The sequence below is a fragment of the Triturus cristatus genome, chromosome 1_2, assembly GCF_964204655.1.
Source record: "Triturus cristatus chromosome 1_2, aTriCri1.1, whole genome shotgun sequence".
Classification (NCBI taxonomy): Eukaryota; Metazoa; Chordata; class Amphibia; order Caudata; family Salamandridae; genus Triturus; species Triturus cristatus.
The window spans coordinates 544193170-544211612 of NC_140580.1; the positions used below are offsets into that span (position 1 = coordinate 544193170).

Sequence of the window (18443 nt, forward strand, 5' to 3'; positions counted from 1 at the left end):
GAGGCCACATTGGAAGGTGTCCAGGCAATTAGAATGGATACTCAAGTATTTAATTATATAGACAAGCATTTCTATAAGAAGGCCACCCCAGAGAGATAGTGGGGCATAGAGAATGCCGGGGCCCATCTCAGGACATCTAAGGGGCATCTCCTGAGCTGTTGTATCAACGTCAAGGATTGTGTTGTGAGCACTTAGTGGACTAGTATCTTCTAGTATCAGCTGAAGGGCAGATGTCAGCAATATTGCTATAGATTAGTCATTTTAATCTAGGCTATTCTTGGGAGCAGATAGAAATTACATGCTTGTGTGTGTCCACCACTCAATAGGCATTATTCTGGCATACACCTCAGCACTCTCAACCTGCTCAAATTAACACTACACCTGTAGGGCCATTGCCCCAGCCTGAAACTCTAACATAACATAAGTATTTTTAAAGTGCACGTCACCCGTAGGTATATGGGTGCTGAATAACAGATGTATAATGTTACCCAACTTAATGGCACTCATTTTATCAACCTCATATGGATGAAAGGCTGAGTGGACCCACCGGGATTTGACCCTTGAGGTCAAACACAGGCCCCTGCACTGGATGCATTCGTCCACTGAGCCACCACCCCAAGGAAAGAAGGGGCAGCATGTGGGAGTCATGTATTGTAATTAAAAGATAGAATATTGACTTGTGGTGTTAGGATGAAAGGGAAGAGTCAGAATTCAGATGGGAGGTTTCGAAATTAGGAAAGACATAGAATCTTATGTTTGAAGTATGTAAAGTACGTTGAGTAGCAATCTCCTGCAAAACTACTGTTGAACTACTACTGTTGCCATTCATTTCTTTCTACTGCAGTTCTCCTCATTTCCTGGTACCTTCCCATGACAAATTTAGTCTCTTATCACTAGTTTTAGTTCTGTTCTTAATTTTTATGTTAATACATGTGGAGACCATGAGGTCTATCTACATGAGATTACATGAAACGTATGTGTCAAATGTAAAATCTATCATTTAGAAAGGGCGACAAAGTGCACTCCTCTTCTTTAAGTTTTTTTCATAAATGTAATTGTTGTACTCTTATCCACAGGCGTGCTAATCTAGACAGTTTATTGTTTTGTGCTGTGATTGTTTCCTCTACTCAGCACTACACCCTTTGAAACATATACAGCAGTTTGCAAGGTAATAATAGCATAACAATAACATTGATAATAAAAATATTAGCAACAATTTTGGCATCTGCCAATGTTTATTTTTATATGTTTCCTTTTTCTTAAATATATCACAAATTTTCTTTAGCAAAACCTTAATTGAAAAGAATCATGATAACCACAATCTGCTGGGTAGGGGCAGTTCGACATATCTGCTAAGCTACGTGGGACCTAGTTGGTTCTTTAAGCAAACACAGAAGACACAGGCAAGTGGACCATGTGTACAATAATTTTACAGTACAATCGGTATTCAGCAGCAGAACCCCTTCTCATTCCTAGCAGCAAATCACTCTTCGGTAAGGCTGTGCTGAATTGAAATTCTGACTGGATTCTTGACACGAATAACCATGATTATTTTATGGCGGAGGGTTATTGGAGTGGTTTGGTTGAGTTTGACAGCAAAGAATCAGATGCCCCTTTGCAGAACTTATTCAAAGTCTGAGACACATCTAGAATCCAAAGGAATCTGCTATTGGTGAATATCCAGTCTCATGATTTTGATTCAGAAGAATGGCAAATCTCATGACTTTGATTCAGAAGAATATCCAGCCTCAGGACTTTGATTGAGAAGACTATCCAGTCTCAGGACTTTGATTCAGAAGAATATCCAGCCTTAGGGCTTTGATTCAGAAGACTATCCAGTCTCAGGACTTTGATTCAGAAGAATATCCAGCCTTAGGGCTTTGATTGAGAAGACTATCCAGGCTCAGGACTTTGATTCAGAAGAATATCCAGCCTTAGGGCTTTGATTGAGAAGACTATCCAGTCTCAGGACTTTGATTCAGATGAATATCCAGCCTTTGGGCTTTGATTGAGAAGACTATCCATTATCAGGACTTTGATTCAGAAGACTATCCAGTCTCAGGACATTGATTCAGAAGAATATCCAGCCTTAGGGCTTTGATTAAGAAGACTATCCAGTCTCAGGACTTTGATTCAGAAGAATATCCAGCCTCAGGGCTTTGATTGAGAAGACTATCCAGTCTCAGGACTTTGATTCAGAAGAATATCCAGCCTTAGGGCTTTGATTGAGAAGACTATCCAGTCTCAGGACTATGATTCAGAAGATTGTCCAAGTTTTGCTTCATAGGGTTTTTTTAAGGCCGCATGTCCCAGATGTATATGGAAATGTTCAAGACCCAAACCAGGACTCAAAAGGAGCCGGGTCAAAAAAGGCCCATTTGTCTATGGACCGTATGCAAAACAAAGATACTAGAGGCACTATTCAAAAGCGCAAATAAAACTGACCACTTAGCTAGTTGACATGTCAGTTATGCGGCTTGAACAGTTCTTTTCGGATCCTCCTTGCCGTCCAGGGTTTTTTTTTCCGGTGGAATTTTCTCATCTCTTCTCGAAAATCTGCATGTAGCATATGTACATATGCCTGAGGCTCACAAAGACCCTGAAGAAAAAAGGCAGTGGTTACAGAGAAGCAAACACAAATATTAACCGCTTATCTCCTAAAGTAGCATGCATACAAAAATATAATTAGGGGTGGGTGAATGTTTTTGCCAGAATGCAAAGTGGTCGGCTGGGGGTGTGAAATTCAATTGCTCTTTGTACTTAAATTCCATACCATGAAATTTGCCCGCCAATCTGCATATAGCACTCTATCGCAGTCCATACCTCCCGCACCCCACTAGACAGCAAACCTAGTCCAGGGAGGTACTGGTATTCCTGGTATTCGGAGTGGCTGCAGGGCAGAATGGTCTTAAAACAAGAATTCATTCTGATTGTAGGGCAGCGAAGCAGCAACTGTATAAAGAAGAGCGAACCCTTTAGAACAAGGGCTCACACCTAAAAAAAAAAAATTTCCAACCAGGGATTATGGGCCACATGTATGTACCTTTTTTAAGTTCGCAAACGGGCCGACTCGCAGAATTGGGCCGTTTGCGACCGGAAAAAAAGGCTTTCCCACTGTACCAAAACCTATTTTGCGATTCAGTAACCTATTACCGAATCGCAAATTGGGTTCGCGATGTCGCTAATAGAAAGGGTCGCGTTTGGAGCGTTCCTTCCTAATTCCAAATCGCATCAGTATGTAGGAATGTTTTGTGACCGAAATGCGGTTGCAAAACATTCGCATTTTACCACCTACTTCAAGTAAGTGGTAACCCATTCGCAAATGCGAAGGGGTCCCCATGGGACCTCTTTCCCTTTGTGAATGTATGCAAAAACTTTTTTGTCTTCTACAATAATTTCCCAGTTTCTGTCCAGTATTCAGATCCCAGTCTGTTCCAACCTGCTCTAGTCTTCAGCGTCTTAAATGCCCTTCTTCTTCCAGGTTACAGGTACTTCTTTGTATATGCTAAACTCATTCTGCTGAATTCCCTTGTCTCTGAAGAGCAAGCTCTCCCTTTAGTTGTTTAAGTTTTGCTGTCAACAGGGGTCCTGACAATGTGATGTTGTTACACTCGCGGCACGCTCTGCAAGGCCTCGCAATGAATGAGCACACTAGGTGTCAAACAGGACGGGATTAGTAGTTAGTGCCGGGTCTGGTGGATCAGTGGGCTGATGTGTCCACTTCAGGGGCCTGTGTTTGACCTCATGGTAACAGGTTCAATTCCCAGCGGGTCCACTCAGCCTTTCATCCATCTGAGGTCGATAAAATGAGTATCGCTGGGTAACAATAAACATCTGTTATTCAGCACTAAGATACCCTTATGGGTGAACGTGTGCTTTACAAATATACATGTTATGTTATACTAGTCTTTTAAAAGTGGCCAAGGGCAATGTGTACACATACACAACCAAAGATTAAGATATCGGCATGCAAAACCGATTACTTACATAGGTACTTGGACAAAAAGTATAAACATAATTCAAACAATTCCAAAAACATATTTGCCTTGAGCTTTTTTAAGGGAACCACAATTTCCTCTTCATTTAAGTCACTTATTTAAAAATCCAGGATGGCAATAAAATAAGCTTTTGCTTTATGAAGTAGAAGCTCCAGCCCCTTTTAATAGTGTGGCTACTATGTTTGAATTCTGCTGAGGTGTTCGTGAATTGATATATAGCCCAGTTCTCACATTTAAAGTGGCCTTTTTCAGGAGCAGTCCCCAGTAATCTCAAATAATGGCTGTCATTGATTTGCTTTCATTATCAGCACACACCACTCTATTCTTCAGACTACGGTCCCCTTGATGGCAAAAAGAGTTTTTTTCTACTCGTGTACTCAAATCATGGCAATTCTTCTTCACCAATTTCCTATGAGATTGGTTTTTAAATGAAATGTGGTAACAAATAATAGTGGATGCTGAGGTTCTTTAATTTCGACTCCATTTTACATTCCCCGCCATTTTGTGTTGCCTTTACACAGGCTGCTCGATTCACAAAGTGTCTCTGCCCCTTGGACTGCAACGTGTCAAAAACCTCCTCCGTCCTTGTCTTGAAACCCATCTCAGACACCAGCCGGTCTAAACTAATCCTTGTCTGGACTACCTAATCTCTATATCAACTATCTAGCCTTTAGTATTTTTCTCATGCCGTATCTTATCTTCTGGCCTTCGCTATTCTCTACTTGTATTCTCTCATTTCACAACTGTCCTCCAAAGCATACAAATGTCCTGCTACCTGCAAGTTAAGTTGTAGAGACGACCACTGATTAACCTGTGGGGAGGGGTGACAAAAACAGTTGGAAGAGAGGTTTATTTGGGTTACTTGATACCTTGTTTTTAAACTTTTCTCATTGGTTATATCTTGTTTTCAAACTCTTCCCATTAGCTAAACATGTATGCATTGGGTGTGTTCTTGGTGAATCTATGTGCTATAAAAGATTGTGCGCCATGGAGTAAAGTGGCAGTCTCCTAAGAACATACCGGGTGTACTTCTGGGACAGCTGTACTTAGCTGCAGCTAATAAACCTGATCTTGTACGCTTAACAGAGTGTCCTGTGCCTCTGTTCAACAAAGCAGGTGAACTCAGGAGATTAAGGCGTTCCATTCGCCGCCAGACCCATAAGGTCTGGTTGTTCAATGCTTATTCATAAAAGTTTGCTTTGTTTTCTTCAAAATTTCGCATGGGGTATTGCGAGGTCATTTTTTTCTTATGAGTAACCACCTTTCTTTGGTAACCCCCATCATTTAACTTGTGTATTAGTACTTACAAATGTTACGACAATCTTTGTTTGTGCCCTCCAATGACATTCTTCTCCGCACACTGCCTCACTACCACCCTCCAACAGTGCCCTTCATCTCTCCACATGCCTCCTCTCACATGTATTTAATTTGTTTTATAGCACTACTCGTACGAGAGCAGAGTGGCAGAGCACTTTACATCACACACCTTATATAGAGACAATGCATCCTACATGAGTATATCAATGTATAGAAAATGTTCCGTTAATCAGTGAGGACTACAATGTGTAGCAGCCATGTTATCCTCACTGGCAGGTCTTAACTGTAAGGAGTGCTTGGTCTGAAGAAGCACAACCTTTGGATTTAAAATGTAATACAGGGGTTGTGGTTGGCTTTACTAAGAAGAATCTATTTCTACCACAATAAATCCTTTTTTAGGAGAAAGAGCCTTGGGGAAAAACATACATTACTAACCTATACCTTGCACTCAGACAGTTCTAGCTCATTGAGCTATACTGGAATTGTGACTTATGAAATGCAAGTAGCACAAGTCTGTGGCGGCTGCCCGCTAAGGAGGGGGGGCGGGCAAATGGGCAAAATTATATTTACTAAATTCATGACTACATGCGTTACATTATCATTTTATAGTTAAAAAGTTAACGTAAAAACGGTAACGTAATGCATGTCGGCGATTTAGGGCAATTATAGACAGAAAATATATATATTTTTAAATGAAATAAAACACTCTTACCTTGCTGCCGGTTCTTGCTATGTCCTCAGGCCCAGCCACTCCCCTAACCAATCCTTGTGCTGCTCTCAACCAGCATGGGGGCAGTACCAGGATTGGATGGAGCAGGCTCTCTCGGTGCTCCAAACGGTACTGGAGGCCTTTACTTGGTCTCAACCAGAGGCGCAACTAGAGTCAAATTTCGGGGGGGGCTAGGAAAATATTTCGGAGGGGGCTGATTATTCAAGCAAAAGGCAGAGTGGAGCTGCAGGGGCTGTAAGCAGGGGTGAAAACCATCAAAGCCTCATTAACAAGCCAAAGGTCTTTTAAAGACCTGTGAAGTACTCGGGTGCGGCTGTGTGTCTGCCCGGGAAGCTGTCTCATCCCGGGCTGCCACACACGACGGGGGGGCTGAAGCCCTTTGAGTCCAATGGGCGTTGCGCGCCTGGTCTCAACCCAGCTGTACAAGACAGCTGGGTTGAGATGTTTAAAGTGCGCATGTCTGGCTGGCCTTCGCAAGGCGGCTGGCCAAAAAGACGTGCACACTTTAAAGTGCTCAGCCAATCACTCTTCTCTGCTGGTGCCTGTCAGCAGCGGCCCATCCCCTGAGACTCGGCTTGGGAAGGGGGTTAGCAGAGTCAATGAAAAATAAAATGGTAATAATGCCTATTACCATTTAATTTCTCGTCTGGGGGCATTTAAACTCGTGGGGCAATGCTCCTCCACCTTAACGGAGGAGCTGCCCCTGGCAAAAGTATCTCCCCAACAAAAGCAGTAACCCAGTAAGCTATCTACATAAAATAAGTTCTGAGATCTCCATAGTACACGTTCTTTGTAGCAGGCACATTAACCACGTGTGCTACTTTATTATGAGTCAAAACTGCCACTAGACAAAACCCTGATCTCTCTCCAGCAGGTACATAACTCACCAGAGCTATTTTGATATTTTTATTATTGACAAAAAATTCCTGGACACGCAGGGAACTCTGAAGCAGGTGATGTTAAATCTATAAAAGAACTCTAAACCCAGCGCCCCCTGATCTCAGCGCACGGTGCAGTGCCACCGGTCACACCGCCCTAAAGCTGGTCCTGGTTCCTGATGTTCATAATGTCCTCGGCTTTTGCCTGTTGTGAGCGCCTCTTCTGGAAAGCGAAGGGTGTTCCTCTTGCGGCGCTGTCTGATGAGATGCTTGTACGGGGGGGAGGATGGGGACAGGATTGAACAACAGTTGATTGATGCTGTAGCGCCAAAGTTGATGAACTATACTTATAGTGTCAGTTGTTCATTGCATGTGATATTGAGGCTTTAAATATCAGCCTTTTGCATAATTGGAACAGCATAAACACCTAACTCTTAACTCAAACCCAAGGGTCCTGGTGGTCCTGTTTGACCTACTGGCTGACCTGAACCTGGTCTCTTGTCGTCGTCTGAGGATGAGAAACGTAGCATCAAGAGCGTTGCAAGTGTCTCTGATGGTGTGGTCCTACCGCCTAGTGATTTACATTGTCTAGCTGCTGCTGACTCCTTGTCCTGTGTGCCCACTGCAGTTCAGCCTTTGGGACTTCAAGAATCTGTGCCTTGGGTCGTGTTGATGAATGAACGACCTTGAAATATATACCGGTGCCCTAGGCGTTGAAAACAAGAAGTGCATAGTCTGTCTGCTGATGCACGGTGTTGCCCCTGACACCAGGAATATCATTTTTCAATTCAAAGACCATGAAAGAGACTCCAACAACAATCTAAACAAGCATTGAAAATGCAACAGGTCTCGCCTTTGGTTAAGTTAAAGCCATTTGCTTTGCTAATGGTATTGTATAGCAAAGCAAATGGCTTTAACTTAATAAAAGGCGAGACCTATTGCATTTTTAATGCTTGTTGATTAAAATAATTCATTGTAATCCGTATTTGTAAAAGGAACAAATAACCAATGCTGCTTTAGGTATGGCTAAAAGCACTTGCGCAGTCTTCTTACATTGACGTATTATTTTTAATATTTCTGTGGCTCTGACTAATAATGAAGGATGACCGCCATCGATGTCGTGGCCTGCTAGTATCCCCAACCTTTTCTTTTTTGGCTGGCGCCCATGTTTGGGAGGGCACAGGGTGAGAACCCAATGACTGCTGTCCCATATAAGCTTATCACTGCATTCAGAGCAGTCATGAGATGCAAAGAAGGCTCGCGAGTTAAAACACAAGGAGTCCGCATGAGGCCTATAAACTGCAGAATCAAAGAAATATGAAATGGCAATAAGCGGCTTGTAGAGAATGTGAGAGAGACTTCTAGACATAGAGTAGGGTGTCCTCCACGCTTTGAAAGGTTGCAAACCCAAGAATGCTGACACTTCAAACGTACAGTGCATTAATTATCAGCGGAACAGGACTGACTCCTGAGTGGAGACACTGCAGCACCCAGGCCCTCTGATCTGTCTCTTTTACAAAATGTTTGTGAAATGTATTTTCGCCTGATGCCCCCTGAAGGCACACCCAGTAAACTCTTATGTTGGGTGACCCCGGGTCGCAAGTAATGGCTGCAAGCTAATTGATCGAGAAAGGCTTGTCTGACTAGGCTCCTTGGAGTCCTCCCTTCGCATTCCTAAATTCTGTGAAGGAGGCAGCTTTTGCTCGCGCAGGGGTGAAGGGAGGGGGAGGATGCCTCTCCTTGTGCAGATGATACGCAGTTTCCTTGTGGTAAGCTTTGCTTCTCTCTCCTCCCATTCTCACTAAAAATGCCTTAACCAGGACACTGGCAGCTCAAAAGCATGGGAGAAAGCAAAAAAAAAAACACTGGAAAAATTATGACTCCTTACCTATGGTGTCTGAAAACACGAGGTTGGACGACAACTTTGCAGGTTAACTCAGTCTGACGAACGTAATAAGTGTTATGCACTTGGGTGTACGTGCGCGTGTCCTCGCCTGCATGGTTGATACCGGCGGGGTCTGTTTGATTCGTGAGATTATGTGTTATCCTTCTAATCTGATTTTATTGATCTGACACTGTTAACCGACGGGGAGGGTGAACCTGAGGTGATTGCTTCCTGTCTCCCATCGTGCTTACCTCAGAGGGCACATAGGCGGCTGTCCTCAGGGACCGCGCGCCTGATGTATGCGCCTGTGCGCTCAACATTTCATGTAGGGTTTTTCAGCGCTAAAGACAGCCCTGCTTCTGCCCTGCATGACTGAAGCATGCAGCAGGCAGCCGGCACGCTGCACGTTCTCTTAATTATTACAGCGCGCAGCAGGTGGAGGAGGTAGTCCTGGGATGCGGGGAAGCTCTGAGGGGCGCAGCAGCTTGTTGGATACAGCGCCCCGAAAGAGAGGGTTGTCGTCGTTCTCGCATTCTGTGTGTTTTTTGCCAGATCTGTGCCTCCGATGTTTTGAAGAAAGGGGCCCCGGCAGCAGAGAATAAGTAACAAGTCAATGGAGCATGATCACGTCTACAACACCTCGCTTCTTTCTCACAGCAAGTATGGCTGTGGCTTGGGGTCCGCACCTGTGATCTTTTACAGCATACTGCTCTGCCTGGGGCTGCCAGGTGAGTCTTCGTTTTGTGTACATTGTCATTGGGTTGGTTTGGTTATGTGAACGCAGAGAGCAGACAAAACGATCTTCCCACAGTGTCTTTTACCATTGTGTTAGGAAGCAGATTAGAATATGTTGTTTCAGCACCACAAAGCTCCTTGAGGTGAATATGTGCTTTTTAGGTCTCGCCTGAGCCAGCGCTTTAGCGCTGCTCTCGCAAGAGCTTTTGTAAACGGGGGATTTGAAAGTGCAAACTAGTGCTTTCAGGCCGCCAACTACAGTGCATGTGCACCGGGCGCGCGCACCATTTGGCAGCCTGCGTGATCATTTCGCGGCCACTTTGATGTTTTCAGTGAGCCGCGCAGCTACTGAGAACATCAAAGCGGCTGCGAAAGTGCTTACCATTTGCCACCCCCTCCCTTATCCCACTTCCTGCTTGTTTCTGGAGGGATCATTTAATGCACTGTCCCAGATCTCGTTATTCTACCCTAACGTCTCCCAAACGCAGGCACCTTGTTTTCGCTGTTTTTTTTTGTTTTTTCCTGAGTGCTGTCCCGTGCATCCGCTGAACTCATGAAATGGTTTCTCGTTCTCTCTTGTTATGTATCACTCGTGTGAATCTGTAAGCTTTGGTTGTTTTCGGGAAATTGTATTCTTTAAATTCTTACCTTTATATCATATTTTCACTGGCTGAATAATAGTTTCATCTATGTTGTTGCTTTCTACATTAGCCTATGAATCTATAGATTGTCTTTATGCAAAAAACACCCCAGCATAACCCAGTGATTCTTTCCACATAATAGTTGTAGCTGCAGCGGGGTGGTCACATTATGGAAAAATACGTCCCTGAAGGCTCACTTTTGGGCCAATGTGGTACTCTCATTATTACAGTTTTTTAAAGCCCACCCTTGTGCTTCTGACGCCTCGCGCACGTTGTCTTGGTTTCCTATGAACCCTCCTCCGCTTCCTTCCGTTGCTTGAGACCTCCATCCACGAGGCCACTGCATGTCCACGTTCGATCACTCTTGCTGTCTCCTGCCCCGATCCCCCTTCCTTCTTTTACAGGAGTCACGGAGAACAAGCATTTGCAATGCAATAGGTCTCGCGTTTAAGCGAGTTTGAGCTATTGACATTGCAAATGACAATGCTTTTTATTTTTGTTTTCGTTTTTAAAACATAAATAAAAGGCATTGTCATTTACAATGCCAATAGCTCAAACTCGCGTAAATGCGAGACCTATTGCATTGCAAATGCTTGTTAAATCAATGTCATGTTATGTTATGTTATGTTATGTTAAATTACTGTACTTTGTGTCATTATATGATATCCTGTGTTAGCTTATGTTTTGCTGTGTGGTGTTATGTTAAGTTGTGCTATGTTATCAATTTATGTGCATTAAATTGAGAGTCGCCTCTGACTGGCGTTAGCTTGGCAGGGAAAGGCATATGTTCTGCTAAAATCATTGAGCCATCTAAGGAAGGGCATCCGAGAGTTTGGAGTGACATACCTGCATGTCGGTCTGATAGAGGACGTAATATTCAGGGTTGTGTGTCTACAGAGCTGGCAGCTGTCTGTTTATGGAACTGACGTGAAAATTGAAAGCAAGTTATTGAGGTTCTGAGAAAGACCTCTTCATTGTGTTGGAAAATAAAAATACAGCTTTGGACTTTTGCCCTCAGTCAGTTAGAGAAGTACTGAGCCCTGTGCCAGCGTTCTTCTCGTGAATATGAGGGCGAAAAGCATTGAAAGTGAGCGGCGCCCGTACAGGCGCAGTGAAGTTCGCGCTATAAGGTATGAGCTGGACTTCAGGAATGGGCACCGTCTTGCTCTCTGCAACCTGTAAACACGTGGATGCCTGCATGTTTTTGCTGTCAGTTCCCCTGGGGCACAAGCAGGCATCCACTTCTGTCAGGACAGCTGATCACAGCAAAAAGACAGAAGTGGATGCCTGCTTGTGCCCAGGGGAACTGACAGCAAAAATAAAAGCAAAGCACACGCGAAGCAGCATTTTTGTTTCTATGACAACGAAAGCTTCGCAAGATGGCATCGGACTGTCCACAGTCTGACGGACACGTGCATGCTGTCTGCTATGGACAAATGGCAAGAGCAGCCATGTTTGTCCATGCAGACGCATGCACGCAAGCCCTTCGCAGAATCGATTCCAAAAGGTACTAGCAATAGCGAGAGCAGCGCATGCGCTGCTTTCCCTAGGTGAGACCTAAAAAGAAGCTTACTGGGCTATTGTCTACCAAAGAAAATACTGATTATAAACATCATGTGTTTCATTCCACTGTACAAACTCTTTAGTCTCAAGGCTCAAAGAACGTATTCAGCGTTGTAACTTCGACGAATAGAGTTGTGAAGGGGCGCTCTCAGATTATTGCAGGATTTGAGTTCCTTGCTAGAGCAACTCGCAAGGCTATCAGGCTGAAGTCATGGGCCAACACAAGCTTTAAATGAGATAGACGAGCGAACGACATCAGAGAACTGGGACTTCACGAAAGTGAAAAGCAACGCACATGTTACCACATTCGTTTCTGCCTCCTGCATTCAGGCACTTGCTCTGCTGCTCGTGGCACGTGTCATGGCTTCAGTAAGGCTGGTTACTTCCAGAGCGTCTGCAAAAGTAGAACAAGCATTGGCACAGCCAATTGGTCTCGGCAATCCGAGATGCATTGGCGTTGTCAACGGTGTTGTCTTTTACCAACTACATTCTGATTATTTCAGTATTGCTAGTTGCACTTTAAACATAGAATTACAGGGCCGTAGATGCATAAAAGAGGAACAGAAATAAAAAATATATTCCACATTTGTAAAGCGTGAACTTATCACCCCTAAGGGTATCCAGGCGCTAGAGTGCAGTTGGGGAGATTAAGTGAGCTATTGCCCAGAATCACATGATGCTGAGTCGAGCTGCCACCGGCGATTGAACCGAGAGCCCCGCGTTCCTGAGTCAGCCGCTCTGGCTGCTGTGCCACACCTCTCCCTCAGGGGAACAGGGGATCTCAGTCAGTGCACCAGTTTCCCTATTAAGCTCCCTGTGTTAACTGTCACTCACGAGGCATGTGCATATCACCCAAATGCCCAAAGATTACACAGAAATTATGTCACATATATGCAAGCTGAAAAATTGCTTTCTGTCCACCTGGGTGATGGCAGAGCTACTTCATTTTGCTACCGGAGTCCTTGTTTACTCCAGTTAAGCTGTGCAGTGTGGCATCGAGCATATGCGGATGGGAGATGGAGTTGTTCCAGATCTTGAAATTATTTGGTGTATCCAGCAAATAAGACAAAATAAACGAAATTTCCCACAATCAAGTGCTTATTTGAAAGTCTTTCTGATTTCCAGGAACTCTGCCAATCGTAAGTGAAGAAGTCAGCAGTGACATTGTTGCAATTTATAAGGAAGTAATGTACTATGGGGCACATGCATCATTGTTTTTTGCGCTTGCAAAGGGGCAGATTTTTAGAATCTGCCTCTTTGCGACCGCAATTTTTGCATTTGGGATGCATCATCCCAAATGCAAAAATCGCTATTTAAGTAATCGCAAAATTTGCGATTACTTAAATTGTGATTGCATTTAGGGAATCGCAAATTGCGATCCTCTAAATGCAATGCAACAACAACAAAAATAGCGATTTCTATTTTAAGAAATGCAAATTACCATCAACTTCAAGTTGATGGTAATTTGTGAAAACTTTAAAAAATGCATAAAAATGCATTTTTCAAAGTCACATTTTACACACACACATGCCCTTGGGGCATGTGTGTGCGCAACATGTGTGAAAATTGAAATTTCTGGGGTGCAACAGGGTATTCTTTTGGAACCCTTGCACCCTTGAAATTGCATGCGCAATTTGCAAGTACCTATTGGGTATTCGCAAATTGCGCATGCAATTTCCATTCATTCCTATGGGCCTCTGGGCCCATAGGAAAGAATGGGAATCAATCCCTTAATTGCGACTCGCAATTTACGACTCGCAATTAAGGAATTTTAAGTAATCACATTTTTTTTTGCGATTCCTACATGAATTGCATTTTGCGATTTCTAAATAGGGAATCTGTAAAATTAGCTATTTAGAAATGGTAAAATGCGGGCTGGATACATGTGACCCTATATTCTTATTTTGGTGAAATCACAACTCTGAGGAAACCATTTTTATTCTTTGAATTGTCATTTGTGGACATTTCAAACTATGCTGCGTGCGTGTGAATCTGACCTCATGTTCATGTTGGCCTGTACAAAACAAGCATGGAAGATGGAGGGGTTTGGGGGACGGAAAATGCGCCCTCGAAAAACAGCATCTGACATTTGATCTCAGTCTTTGAATGCACAGGAAATGTGGAAATTTAACAAGATAAGAACAAGATTTATAGGCCTATTTACAGAAACGGAGTGGAGCTTGGAGGAAGTGAAAACAGGACCGATCATGTGAATTGCTTTTCAACAAAGAAAAAAGTAGTTCCTAAAACAGATGTTAAAAGGGTAACCAGTGGATTGATATAGTACTTGCTCTCTGCTCTCAGGGAGGGCTAAACACAGGGAGATGCATGCCATGAACAAGTAGGGAGAAAGTATAGGAGAGCGACGATGAAGCCAGCAAATGGGAAATCTGTGGGCGGGCTGAAGCCCACGAAGTATATACAACATCTCAAAGAGACAGCGCAAGCTTTGTGTGCTGAGACCTAAAAAGGGGCAAACCATCTTCTTTCCAGTTAGATTGACTAAGCAGTGCATTGACAAACCCAAACAAGTTTCTAGTCCACAACATTGAGCCCAAGACGTTACTGCATGAGTCAGCTCATCCTCCAGATCAACGTAGTTGGGCACAAATTCATGCAAATACGCCAAGGTTTTCAATGCTAGGTGTAGTATTCTCCTAGATGAGAAAGATAAACCAGCAGAGCTCATTCTTGACATCAGGGTCAACAGTATATACATATAATCTCTGCTTGTCACTAGCTCCACCATCGGCATGGTGGAAGTGTTTGCAAAGTTACCTGACCAGCCCATTCTGTCTAGTGCCGATGTTCCTATATAGCTTCATGGTTCAAGGATACCCTTCTGATGTTTAGGATCCTTTAGCTACTGCTCACTCATCTCATTCCACAAATGCCAGTGTTTATGTGGTGTCACCTATGTTTCAAAATCACCATCAAATTGAGTTTTCATCAGGTTCTTTGCCAGCCAATAATGTGAGTGGCTGCTGGAGCAGATGTTGATATTGGCAAATTATTCTCGAGCTGTTCCAAGGCGTAGGCAAGCTCAAGGACAGACAAGTCTACATGTATATTCATGAGACAGTCAAAATCATTTTAAACCACACACTTCAGCATCAGCTTTCAAAAAACATGTTGTATAAGAAATCAACAACCTCCTTAAACAGAACATTACTGATCTGGTAGATGGGCCTACAATATGAGTGTCTTCTATCTACCCAATATCAAAATATTTATTTTCATAAGAGGGCGTATGACCCAGACAGGATCTCAACCCTCTTGTGTCCCTCAGCGCCAGGCAGTGTATCTGTTCAACAATTCTGCTTAGGTTTGGTCGTCTACTGCACCCGATACCTACCTGACTTTGACTTAGCCAGTGTGCCACTAAGCGATTAGTAAAAAAAGGAATATCTTCAAGTGGATGGAGTAATTCCAGTTGCCTTTTGAAACCAGTAGATCAAAGCTTGCAGAGGCAGAGAATTTGCCCTACTTTGATTCATCCTTACACAAGGAAATTGAAGTAGATGTAAGCTCTGTTAGCTTGGGAGCTGTACCAGGTAATGAGACACGGAATCTGAAACCTCACATCAAGTAGTTGCGGGGAACAACCTTTACAACGCAACTTTTACAACGCACTACACTTACAACGCAATTTTTACAACGCAACATCCACTACAACGCATTCCATTACATCGCATGACACTACAACGCATTTTTAAAAACTACCTTTACAACGCATTCCATTACATCGCATACTACCTTTACAACGCATACCATTACAACGCATAATATTACATTGCATTTAAGGTAAGTATTGGATAGTATAGGGGTAAAACCCCTACACTATCCAACACTTACCCTACTGTTGCACCCCCTGGAGTTAGAATAGTAATTTTTACCCCTACACTATCCAACACTTACCCTACTGTTGCACCCCCTGGAGTTAGAATAGTAATGTTTACCCCTTTACTATCCAACACTTACCCTACTGTTGCACCCCCTGGAGTTAGAATAGTAATTTTTACCCCTATACTATCCAACACTTACCCTACTGTTGCACCCCCTGGAGTTAGAATAGTAATTTTTACCCCTATACTATCCAACACTTACCCTACTGTTGCACCCCCTGGAGTGAGAATAGTAATTTTTACCCCTATACTATCCAACACTTACCTTAAATGCAATGTAATATTATGCGTTGTAATGGTATGCGTTGTAAAGGTAGTATGCGATGTAATGGAATGCGTTGTAAAGGTAGTTTTTAAAAATGCGTTGTAGTGTCATGCGATGTAATGGAATGCGTTGTAGTGGATGTTGTGTTGTAAAAATTGCGTTGTAAGTGCATGCGTTGTAAAAGTATGCGTTGTAACGTCATACATCCAGTAGTTGCATATGACAGCCACAATCTCACAAAACTAGAAAAGGCCTATTTTCAAACAGAAAAAGAAAGTATTGTTGTACTAAAGCTGTGCAAATATTTTCATTATTTGTAAATGGCAACCTGATCAGTCTTCCCATCCACCCAGCTCTAGTCACGATAATTGGCAACCCCACAGCTAAGATGCTCCCAAGAGTAGAACCGTGGGGTCTCCGTCTTGAAGACCATGATTCAAGATTATTCCAACAAACAGGAAGCCAAAGTTCCAGCTGACCATTTAACATAAGACCCTCTTGCTGCTAGAGACTCCATGCAATATTCTTTCCAAAGAATACATCCCCTACATCATTAAGCAAACATCTCTGTGTGTACTGAGCAAGAGAGACATAATCCGTGCATCACTGGATGACACAACTTTACTGGCTGTTATGGATTTCATTGATAGGCAGTGATGGAGAGAGGAGATGTGTCCACACAAACATAGCCCTCTAAAGGATCTTGAATCTTTTCAATATATACTTGATGAACACAGAAGGCATCATGATTGGAAGCTTCTGAGAGAGACTTCTTTAATCATCCTCATTCCATTCAAATTCAAATTATAGGCCTTGACCATGAGTGATAACTAGGTGCGTGGCTACAAAATGCATGCGGCGTCAAGTTTGGGTCCTATTCCTTGATGACCTGGTGGAAGAGACAGTGGGAGAATGTAAACTCTGGGAAAGAACAGTGCTCCATAGTCTCTACGAATGCCTGCCCTGCCAAAGATTTTATAGAAAGAAGGCAGAATTTACTTTTTTCTGGCCTATTGTCACAGGACAACATCTGAAAGTGGTTAACGAGTTATGTTATTGTTTATGGTGAAGGTTGTTCCAGTATTGGCGCTGAAGTTACCATATTAGCTCTAAAGGAAACCTCCAAACCTGGTGCAGGATCCTTGGTCCAGTCAGACAATGAACCTCCTTTCTGTGGAATGGAATTCATGGAATTTGCTGTCCAATTTAGTTTAAACACCAGAAGGTTACACCCCTTTGATTTCAGGAAAACTATATCATGGACTGCCTTATGGCAACGTTAAGAAGGTGCTCAAAGTCACAGAGAACACAAAGATACCCATCACTGCCCAACTGGTGCCCTACCTGACCAACTGATGTTTTGGAGAAAGATAAGAACCAAGATACAGCATTTCACAGAGGAACCTGATCCACAACTACAAGAGGAAGTGAGAACATATTACTCATTCAATCAATAAGGAGAAACTGAGATTATTAGTGGATCATATGAGATCCTCCAACTGCTGCTGATTCCTTGTTCTGAGTGCCCTCTGCAGGTGCCCTCTGCAGTGCCGCTTGTGTAACTCAAATAATCTGGGCCCTAGACTGTGCTGATGGAAGAAAGGCCTTGAAATACAAATGTGCACTTAAAATGGTAACCTTGACCTTCCTGTTTGTGTCAAGGACATTTAGTACTTGCTAAGTATGGAGGCACTCGCGAGGATGACCTGAACTCTCACCCACAGCCTTATCATCTTGTTATAGACATCAAAGGATGTATGATCACAGCCTGGTGAAATGATCTAATAAACACCCAAACCTCTTCTTTCAGACTCTGAAAGGTGATCCTTGCAAATTATCGACAACGGAGGAACTCTATAATACTGGGTTAGAATATACAGCTAACCTGCAGAATTTCAGAAGTAGTTGAACTACTTCTAATAGTTTAGTGCAGAATGGTGAACATCAAGCTGACATCTCGTTTCTGACGTGAGCTAGTTTCACTTCCTCAGCCTCTTTTTCTCCTCCCTCCTCTTCTCCGCTTTTATTAACATTAGGCCTTCTGAATGGCCTCATCATCATGGACTGAAGTGAGTTAATGTAGTTGAGGGGGGGTGTAGTGTCCTCAACTTCTGCTTATTGCAGGTGTCACTTCCGGAGTGTGAAAGGAGTTTATCCAGGCACACAGAGGAGACGCTGGGTTTGGGAGAACAAGGACAGCAGAGGGCACTGACCTCACTAAACAACAGTTGCATGGTGCTATAGCTTTGATGTTGGGGAGATATATATTGTTATTGTCTTTCCTTCATCCCAGGTGATATTGAAGCATTGAATACCAAGCTTCTAGTGAGGAAAAAGAAGAGGATAAAGCACCCATTGGCAATTCATCAAGTGTGTATGTCCTGCTTGTCTTGCAAGCATACAATATACATGGTCAGTATGAACTTACAAAACAAAAATGGTCCTTTTTGAAAAATGTGTGAGTGGCCTGTGAGAGGAATGCATTAGGAGTTTACATGTGCACACACAAACACTCAGAGCCTGGTA

The 18443-nt window shown here is 43.2% G+C and overlaps 1 protein-coding gene across 3 annotated transcripts in view; it reads right to left on the reverse strand.

Annotated features, from left to right (window-relative positions):
- Positions 1 to 430: 430 nt before the first annotated feature.
- LOC146867599 (M-phase inducer phosphatase 1-B-like) overlaps positions 431 to 18443 on the reverse strand; it is a 198081-nt gene continuing 180068 nt past the window's right edge. For 2 of the 3 annotated variants that reach the window (XM_085606391.1, XM_085606390.1), the window contains one exon: positions 432 to 2599. In XM_085606391.1, coding sequence (XP_085462517.1) covers positions 2465 to 2599 — 135 coding nt within the window. In that variant the 3' untranslated portion in view covers positions 432 to 2464. Of the gene's footprint in view, positions 2600 to 18443 lie in introns of all 3 variants that reach the window. The other variant, XM_085606393.1, reaches the window with a different exon arrangement.